General features: G+C 42.5%; 1 protein-coding gene across 9 annotated transcripts in view; it reads right to left on the bottom strand.

Annotated features, from left to right (window-relative positions):
- Positions 1-784: 784 nt before the first annotated feature.
- Positions 785-10511, bottom strand: part of CHD9 (chromodomain helicase DNA binding protein 9) — a 248025-nt gene continuing 238298 nt past the window's right edge. For all 9 annotated transcript variants that reach the window (XM_056526373.1, XM_056526372.1, XM_056526375.1 and 6 more), the window contains 4 exons: positions 9315-9539; positions 9064-9192; positions 8354-8458; positions 785-5209 (listed from right to left, as the gene is read on the bottom strand). In XM_056526373.1, the coding sequence (XP_056382348.1) occupies positions 4337-5209; positions 8354-8458; positions 9064-9192; positions 9315-9539 (1332 nt within the window). In that variant the 3' untranslated portion in view covers positions 785-4336. The remainder of the gene's footprint in view (positions 5210-8353; positions 8459-9063; positions 9193-9314; positions 9540-10511) is intronic.

Raw genomic sequence — 10511 nt, 5'->3', positions numbered from 1 at the left:
AGTACTCGTGGAATTCCGCACAAAGAACTAACATGTTCTTTCTTTGCGCGGGACAATTTCAGTGGCGGAACTGTCCGCTGGTGGAAATTCCAGGTCTCACGGAAGACCCATTCACACTGATGGTACTGTTCACTGCGTGGAATTCTACTCACGGAATTCCGCAGTGTGAATGTACCCTAAGTAAATGGCCTTTATATATGTTATATGTAGGCAAATCTAGAGGCAGACCAAAGTAAGTAGTTTAGTACAGAGCTGCAGAATATATTGGCACTATTGGACATGGCCAGTGGAACTTCACTCACAGGCCACTACATATGTGTAGTATTAACTGTGACTACAGCACTGTACAGGAAGATCCATCCATGGTCCATGCACCATCTGAGTATGAAGCGGCGGCAGACACGCCCCCTCAATACAGCGCTATGGCAGAGCCGGAGATTGCGGAAGGCAGTGGTCGACACACCCCTTCCCGCGGACTGCCGGGGCCCCGTACGGGAGAATGCGGGGGGGTCCCCTAGCATAGGGGATAAGTTTTTCAATACTGGAATACTCTTTAAGGTGATAAGTACTGTTAAGACTATACATGGAATGCCGTACAATAAACCATGTGGTATTGATAATGACATATAAAGGGTACACTGTTTCCGCCTATGGGTGTATGTTTTGGGGAGGAGAGGTCAAAGATGCATGTAGAATAGTGATCTCCAAACTGGACCTCCGGCTGTTGCAAAACTACAATTCCCAGTATGCCCGGACAGCCGTTGGCTGTCCGGGCATACTGGGAATTGTAGTTTTGCAACAGCCGGAGGTCCAGTTTGGAGATTACTGATGTAGAACTATAAAATGAAGTATGCACTAGAAACAAAAAATACTGATAGGTTCGTTTGTCATTAAGATTTTGAGCTCCATCGGGGCCAAAGAGTAATGGGGGTAATGGTTTAGCGCTGCAGAATATGTTGGTGCTACATAAAGAAATAATTATTATTGAGTCTCAAGTGTCATTAAATTGATAGCCAATGACAGTAATACTACATGTGGCTCATAGCGCCTTGTTGGCATTTGTAGAACCAGTCAAATGAAATGAACATTATGGAATAAGCACTGGAAGACTTGAAGGTGAAGAATCCATTTAAGAGTCAAATTTCTATTTTTTTTTTTTTTTTTTTTTTTTTAGCAACCTGCCACTAAGATTCTTACACTGACAGTAAATAACCCAAATATTGGATTACATATCCTCATGGGATTAAGTGCTTAGTTTATCCTATAAGAAACTGGATACTTTCTTATGGCCCATGCACATGGCTGCATGGAAAAGTATAGTGCTGATACTGTATTGTGGTACCCACAAACTGCCATGGTCCTCTAAATCTGCTATTGTACAGAGCATATGGATTAACCCCTTAAGGACGGACCCATTTTTTACCTTAATGACCAGGCTCTTTTTTATAATTTGACATGTATCTCTTTAAATGGTAGTTTAAGTGATTCTGAGATAGTTTATTTTTTTTGGTGACATATTGTACTTTATAAAAGTGGTGCTTTTTTGTTGACACGCTTTGTGACACAATTGTCGAATTTTGCGCTTTTTATTTTATTTAATTTATTTTTTACGGCGTTCACTGTGCGGAATAATTTAGATCATAGTTTTATAGTACACGTCATTATAGACGTGGCAATAACTTATGTATATGATTTGTGTTTTTGATCTTTTTTGGTGATAATACACGTCTTTTATTGGGAAAGGGGCATTTTTTAAAATAAATTTTCTTACACTTCATACTTTTATTGAAGAACTTTTTATTTTATTTACACTTTTTACAAGTTATACTATGCTGCAATACATTTGTACTGCAGCACAGTATGACCCGATCAGTTGCACACAGTACAGCCTGTGCGATCCAGCCTGTGGCTGGATCTCACAGGCTTCCATAGCAGGCAGACAGGAGGTCATGATCTGACCTCCTGTTGCCATAGCAACCAACGTCGACCCGCGATCGTATCGCCGTGCCACCGTTGGTGAACAGGGGAAGCGCACTCCCCCTGTCAACACCATAGATGCCGTGATCAGTATTGATCACGGCATCTATGGGGTTAATGCTGCCGGGACTGGCGCGATTGCGGCTCTGGCGGGACTCCGGCTGTGATTGACAGCCGGGTCCCGCCGCTGATCTCCTGCACTGCCTGCGGCAGTGCCTGAGATCGCTATGACGCATGCATACGTCCCAGCGCGAATGTGTCGGGTGCTGGGATGTATGCATACGTCCTATAGCAGGAAGGGTTTAAGGGAAATATTATGGCATGTTCCAACACATGGAATATCCAGGGCTCAAGTCCTGCAGGAACACATGGAAACTGAGTTCCTGCACTTTTTCCACAGAAGGAACACTGTTCCCATTAGCAGGAAACCTGCAGGACCCCAACTTGACTGGAAATCTTGGGTGAGTGCCTACACTTTTCCCAGGACTTGACCCCTGGGAATATTATACAGGGTATTCTCTTCTACTAGAATTACTTTTAGAGTAGAATACTGCACCTCTATACAGAGGCACACAGAGGCCTATGCCGCTCTAATCCAGGGCCTTAGGGACGTCATGTATCACTATACAGCAGTGTTTCCAAAGCAGGGTGTCATCAATTTTTGCAAAACTACAACTCTCAGCATGCCCGGAAAGCCACTACGTAAATAAAGAGAATAATCTTTTACAAATGTAAGGGCATGTCTGAAGCAAGCCAATTGGGCTGACCTACAGGCATCAAAAACATTTTCAGGAAAGAAAAAAAAAAAGTAAAAGTTTCTTAAATGGCCTGGATACGATATATCCTGCAGAAGTGGTAGCTGCAAATACAGTGAAGGAGTTTAAGCATGCATGGGATAGGCATAAGGCTATCCTTCATATAAGATAGAGATAAGCATAAGGCTATCCTTCATATAACATAGGGCCAGGGACTATTCATAGTATTCAGAATATTGGGCAGACTACATGGGCCAAATGGTTCTTACCTGCCGACACATTCTATGAAGTTTAATAATGTCATAATGTTCTACGATTAGCTAGTGGGTGATAAATATGGCCGTCCACAAAAAGAACAGAATGCCACAGTACCTGAGATTGCATCTTCCATACTGACAGTAATAGTTGTGTTGTAAGGGAGGCAGCATAAACATTGGCACCTGATTATATATATAAAGATGTGAAGATGCCAACCTTGTGGTGGACTTACTGTGTAAATACTGATAGTCTGGCATGCATGAACAGTTCAATTCTTGTGCTGGTGGGGTCTGATCTGCATTGCATTCAATATCCTTTAATGCTAAAATGCATGTTCTTACTGCTATGATGCACCAGTGACATAACCAGCACCAACAATTGGTGGCACTGAGAAACTGAGCTGAGGTAATAAAAAAAAGCAAAAAACTGCTGCACGAGATGCAAGAATAAATCTCTTTAGCCAACATCCCTTTTGCAAATGGAGTAGAGATGCCAAGACATAGGCTCTTTGATTTTCACAAGATGAACCCAAATCTTATTTTCTCCGTCCCTTTAGGAGATCCTTGTACCCTGTAGAGGGGACAATACATTATCAGGAACCGGTTGAGAGTGTAGTGGGTGTCGGGTAGCTTCCATCATTTGTGCTTTCACGTGGGCGAGGCATAAACCACACTCTTACAGAGTCAAAAAGTATATTTCAGATGAGAAATAAATATCCGCGTTGCTTATTTCATGTACTACATGATGCTGTCATAACTTACAAAAATAAAATAAAATCCTATTTTTCATGATCATTTCCCTTTAAGGTGAAATAAAAACTGGGCCGCTGAAATAACATTCGGAAATTGCCCAAAATTATTGCTGAGTTCTGTAAATGATGTGCATGAATAAATCGTATAAAACTAAAGGCAGAAATGAAAACCACAATATACTTAGAGGATTCTGTGTTTCACTGCAAATATATTATTTATATACAGCTCTTAGAGAGCACGTTTTTTATTTTTATTTTTTTTGTCGTCTTTTTTTTCTTCTGTTTTTTCCATAAAATTACCCCCCTCCCGACTTCCCTCAAACAAAATTAATGCCTTTTGCTGTAATTTCCTTACAGCACGGTGTCTATTTTCTCATAATACATACAAGTTCATCTCTGCGAGAGCATTACATGCAAATCGTTTTCTTAAAACGCTATTTGCATCTTTAGAACAAATACTGAAATGTCTGCCTGTCCAGAAAATCCATCGATGCACTTATTACACAGATATTTACAATTAAAATGATTTTAGGCAGGAGGATCCAAAAGTTTTTTTTTCTTTTTAATATAATTTAAGTGCAGGTTCTATTAAGGTTTAGTCTTCCTCTGAGGAGTCTGAGTCTTCAGATGAAGAAGATGAGGGGCTGTTGGATCCTGATGAAGGGTCTGCCTTCTCAGAACCTTCATCTGTGCTGTTCTCATTTTGGGAGGCCACCTCATTCCCAGCTTTTTCTTCCTGACTTTGGTCAGGAGGTGGTGGTTCTGCTGCACAATCCAAGACTGGAACAGGATCAGTGTTCTTATTATTAGTATTTTGTACATCAAACACATTAGGCTGGGGCACAGCTGGGATGTGAAGATTAAGGCTTGGAGTGAGGAGCATCCCTGGGTAGAGTATGTTGGGTAACAACAATGGGTTAATAGATAAGGAACCTGCTTGTATCGCAGCTCCCATGGATGTGGAAGGAGGACTTGAGTTCTGCTTGGTTTTATCACCGGTAGGAGATATCGTCCTTTCTTTATTGTTATTAACTTCTTTGCCCTCCTTTGTACAGTTCTTCTTCCCTTCAGCGCAGGGTTCTGAGGACTTATTCAAAATACTTCCCATACCCAATAGATTGGGCAGTCCCGCCATACCAGACAGCAGCATAGGGAACATGGCAGCCATGTTCTTCGCATCACCACCAGTTGTAGAGAGGCCAGCAGGTAAACCTATTAGTCCAGCTGTTAACTGCAGAGACTGGAGGTTCTGGAAGTTCTGCTGTAGGGCTTGATAGCTGGAGAGGTCCATACTTTGGATCAGGCCATTAGCCAACAGTGAGTTGACATTTACAGAGTTGCCTGCAGACACAGCAGCAGCTGTGGCTTTGGCAATTTCGCTTTTCGGCCTCCTCCCTCTCCTGCTTACTTCCTCACGCACCACAGGGCCTGTTAAGATGCGATCAAACATGCTATCTGGGAGAAAGCCCTGCAAAAGAGGGAAAAGCAATGAAAAGTTAGTATAAGCCGTCAGCTTTCTGGAATAACAAAGGATTTTAGAGCTAAGATTGTTAAAGGGGTATTCCAGGCCAAAACTTTTTTTTATACATCAACTGGCTCCGGAAAGTTAAACAGATTTGTAAATTACTTCTATTAAAAAAATCTTAATCCTTCCAATAGTTATTAGCTTCTGAAGTTGAGTTGTTGTTTTTTGTCTAACTGCTCTCTGATGACTCACGTCCCAGGAGCTGTGCAGTTCCTATGGGGATATTCTCCCATCATGCACAGCTCCCGGGATGTGACATCATCATTGAGCAGTTAGACAGAAAACTTCAGAAGCTAATAACTATAGGAAGGATTAAGATTTTTTAATAGAAGTAATTTACAAATCTGTTTAACTTTCCGGAGCCAGTTGATATATAAAAAAAAGGTTTTGCCTGGAATACCCCTTTAAAGGGTTACTCTAGACACCTTATCCCCTATCCAAAGGATAGGAAATAAGATGTCTGATTGTGGCTGGGGACCCTCGCGATCTCGGCTGCGACACCCGATGCACGGAGCGTACTTCGCTGGGTGCCGGATGACTGGCGATGCGGGGCGGAGGCTCGTGACGTCACGGCCACGTCCCGCTCGTGACGTCACGGCCATGCCCCCCTCAATGCAAGTCTATGGGAGGGGCGTGGCGGCCGTCACGCCCCTCCCATAGACTTGCATTGAGGGGGCATGGCTGTGACGTCACGAGCAGGACGTGACGTCACAAGCCTCCGGTGCTGCACCTGACGCTCTAAATGAACACCAGGTGCAGCAGGGAGATCGCGGGGGTCCCTGCTATTAAATATTTCTAGGTAAATGGGAAACAACTGGATCTCCTGCACTAACCTGAATATACAGGAGGTTATTGCGTAAAGCATTGTTCCTTACCCCCTAATCCGTTCAGCCATTCCTGAGATATAGGGCATTCAATTAATATTCAAATTATCTGCTAAGTGCAATGGAAGCAGGCTGAGGCTTAGTGCAATGTTCAGGCTGTCTCCTGGGTCCCCTTTGTGCCACCGTGTTCATCAATATTCACACCCGCCTCTACCCAACATGTCATGGAGATGTGGGATAGAGGAGGGTGTGAATATTGATGACCACTCTGTACTGTGGCCTCAGAACACATGTGGCAACGCTAAAGCACAGCGGTCACATGGTCCCGCATCATGGAGAGTTGGGAGAGAGGAGGATGTAAAAAAATGTATGAACACGGTGGAATGAACGGCACCCAGGAGATGGTCTTGTGGTCTTCAAACCAGCCGCCATTGCAACATTTTACTAACCACCTGTATATTCAGGTAAGTGTGGGTGATCCAGCTGTCAGTTTCCCCTTAAGGGAAGTGACATTATAGCCCTGCTCAGCCAATTAGTGGCCATAGCAGTGTCCCATGTGGGCATTTGACGCCATGTCCTGGAAGCATTGTGCAGAAGGAAATAGAGCCCCATGAAACCGGCAGCGAGGAAGATTTATTTATTTTTTACCACCTTCCTGAACAAAATTTAAGTCAGAAAACAACTTAAATGATTAACAAAAATCTTAAAAGCTTTCAGTTTTGACTCTCTAAGGGTACGTTCACATGTGCATATTTTGCTGTGGATTTTCTAATAGTAAGTAAATGATAAAATCTGCAGCAGAAAATCTGCAGAAAAATCTGCATAAGTAATAAACTTTCTGCTCTACAAAGATAACTTTGCAACAGTCTCATCACTTACAATGAAAGGAGCAGGGAAGGGAAATTGGTTCCTATGGTCCATGTAAAGCATTTCTCTAAATACTGTTCACAGCCCCTTAGGAAAGATGCTTAGTGAGTTAGGTAAAAAAAAAATAGTAGATTATCTAGATAAAAGAGGATTAGCCATTTTCCTTTACAATTTTTTCATGCCCAGTAATCTATAGTTTTTTATTAGGCCAGCTGGATTTTATATGGGCACTGGCCGAGGTTCTTTCCTGTGACAATGCTGTGTTTTCATGATCATGTATGTTTATAATGTTATTGATCAGACAGTGTTCATGTCTATGACCAATGACAAACAGGAGTACGGTAGTTGCGTGGCAGCCAGGACTCGGTTCTGTAGATGCACGGAGTTTGCAGAGAAGACTTGGTTCTGTTGGAATGCTCGAACGGAGAGGTAAAAACGGGTTTTCCTAAGGGCGCACACCGCTACGGTAAGTTAAAACCACAGACATAGAAACACACAGGCCCTAACTCCTTCCTTTGGATAGGGGATAAGATGTCTAGGGGCGGAGTACTCCTTTAACCCCTTCATGACCCAGGGTATTTCCGTTTTTGCACTTTCGTTTTTTCCTCCTTACCTTTAAAAAATCATAACTCTTTCAATTTTGCACCTAAAAATCCATATGATGGCTTATTATTTGCGGCACCAATTCTACTTTGTAATGACATCAGTCATTTTACACAAAAATCTAGAGTGAAATGGAAAAAAAAATCATTGTGCAACAAAACACTGTTTTGTAACTTTCGGGGGCTTCCGTTCCTACGCAGTGCATTTATCGGTAAAAAGGACACCTTATCTTTATTCTGTAGGTCCATACAATTAAAATGATACCCTACTTTAATTAACGATATAATTTTTTAATTCGGACATTTCCACACGGGGCGATACCACATATGCTTATTTTTATTTAAACTGTTTTTTTTTTTTATGGGAAAAGGGGGGTGATTCAAACGTTTATTAGGGAAGGGGTTAAATGATCTTTATTAACTCTTTTCCCCCACTTTTTTATGCAATGTTATAGCTCCCATAGGGGACTATAACACTGCACACACTGATCTTTTACACTGATCAATGGTTTCTCATAGGAAACCATTGATCAATGATTCTGCCGCTTGACTGCTCATGCCTGGATCCCGGCCGTTGCTAGCTGCCGGGCCCGACCGGCGGTACAGAATGGGAGCCGATCCATGACGTACATGTATGTCAGGGGTTGGGAAGGGGTTAAGCTATAATGCAGTGGTCTCCATCCTGTGACTCTCCAGGTAGTGCAAGTTTTGAACATTTCAGAAGATGTTATTTTTCAACAGCTAAAAAGTCACAATAATAAAGTATACAGTATATCCAAAACATTTGTACTTACAGATTGCTTGACAACTTCCCCCCACTCAGGAGCCACACCATATTCTGGATTTTCCTTCAGAAAGCGGCACAAGTCTTTCAGAGGAGGAGCAAAAGCACCTCCAACCTAAAAAGATAGGAAGGTTAATGCATGTACCACAAAAGCAATACAGATCCAGTATTTTTGGCAGTAAGAAAGGCTAGGTTCACACTGCCATGGTGCTGCAACTTGTTCAGGATACGCCTGGCTGTTTTTTCTGCCCTGACCATGAACAGGCCTGAGCACAACTGGCACCGCTGGGTCCCAAAGGATCCTATTTACTTGAATATGTTACAGGAGTTGAGTGGGAAAACAATTGCACATATACTAATTTTTTCTCTGCTCAACTCCCATCCTTCTGACGGACTGGCCAAAAATATGAAAAATGAAAAACATCATGAAACATGGTGCTGGCAGTATTTCAGCATTGACATATAAAAGCAATAATCAATCCATGTTAGCTTGAAAAGACAGTCTGGAGACTCTGCCTCGTCCATATTGTAAGGAATAGTGGTTGTTGTCATGTAACAGCCCCTAAATCTGTATGATTTAAAGCACTTGCAAAGAATAGTAGACTAAAATTCCTCAAAAGCAACATTAAAGTCTATTGGCTCCAACTTCAGCAGCAAAATGTACATCCAGCCGTTCGCTATACAGAGCCATAGATATGCTTTGTGAGCCTAGCCACTTGCCTTTCGGGCATTCCTCTTGTTGATGAGCTGGACGCGCTCCTCTCCTGTGAGGCTGTTCACATCCAGCTTGTTCGGATTCCTGCAGCGGTGCCTTTTCTGCTTAGGTCTTCCATCATGAAGCTGCATTCTCTATTATACCAGGATACAAAATGATAATGCACTCATATATATGTATCCTATACTGCCACCATTCATTATACCACAACAGCGCTTCACGTGAAACCATACTATCTTTACAAATATTGGCTTACAGGAATAAACGCCCCCAAGTCTTCCACATAGCCAGGATGGGCCTGAAGCCAGCTTTCGAGATCCTTTCTTTTTGGAGCATCATCCCCGGCAAGCCTTGTGCCATCTTTTAAATTAATGACAGGAACAGGGCTGTCGGCATCCTGTGCTCCATGTGGCTGGGGTCCAGAGGGTAACGGTGGGCAGGAAGCAGGTTGTGACAGGGCAGGAGTCACAGCTTGGTTAACCTGGAATAAAGGGATGATTTATGACTCTAACACAATATAATCTTTATTCCCTTATACTGTACTATTAGGCTAAGTTTCCACTTGTTTTTTTGCCTTTAGGCCAAAAAAAAACCCCGCTAAAACAGCCCCATGGTGTTTTTTTCATTGAAAGGGTGCGTTCACACGGAGTAAATGAAGAGTAATTCACGGCAAAAAATTTACGGGCGGAAAAAATAATTTTATTTTCGTGCAAAATTCGCGGGAAATTCGCACGCAATTTGCGCGGAACTGCGCGCAGACATGGGGGAGAAAGAAGTGAAGGGTTTTTCAGCCATTTCTTCGCAAATTGCGAGAGCGAATTCCATGCAAATTAAATTGCCCTCGAATTGCACGCGAATTCCGCGCAAAAACGATGTCGGGCGGAATTTTTTTTTACCATTGACTTCAATTGATTTCTGCTAGCGGATTCCGCTTGAAGAATGAACATGTTCTCTCTTCAAGCGGAACGGAATTCAGCGTCAGACTTCCGCTAGCAGAATTTCCGCAGTGTGAACAGGCCAGCGGAAATAACATTAAAGTCAATGGGCAGAGGAGATGGGCATTAATTTGTAGCGGAGAATTCAAGAGGAATTACTCGAGTAAATTCCTCTTGAATTACTCCGTGTGAACGCACCAAAAAAACGCTGCACCCAGATGTGAGCTGTAAATCAATGAAAAAACGCTAAATTCTTTTTCCATTTTGCGTTTTTCAGTTTGGCATTTTTAAAAAATTATTTTGGTGTTTTTTCCCTCTTTTTTAGCTCCTTGGCGGTTTTGCATGTTTTACCAGCTGCCGTCTTACAGACTTGTTATTGATCTGACCTCAGGACAGGCCATGAATATCTAATTGGTGCGGGTTCAACACCAGGCACCCCTAGTGGCTGTGCTGGGTAACTGCAGATCTGCTATCATTCACTTTAACCCCTTCATGACCCAGACCATTTTCACCTTCAT

The sequence above is a fragment of the Hyla sarda genome, chromosome 6, assembly GCF_029499605.1.
Source record: "Hyla sarda isolate aHylSar1 chromosome 6, aHylSar1.hap1, whole genome shotgun sequence".
Taxonomy (NCBI): Eukaryota; Metazoa; Chordata; class Amphibia; order Anura; family Hylidae; genus Hyla; species Hyla sarda.
The sequence above is the reverse complement of the archived record's forward strand: the minus strand, read 5'-3'. Positions and strand labels throughout refer to the sequence as shown.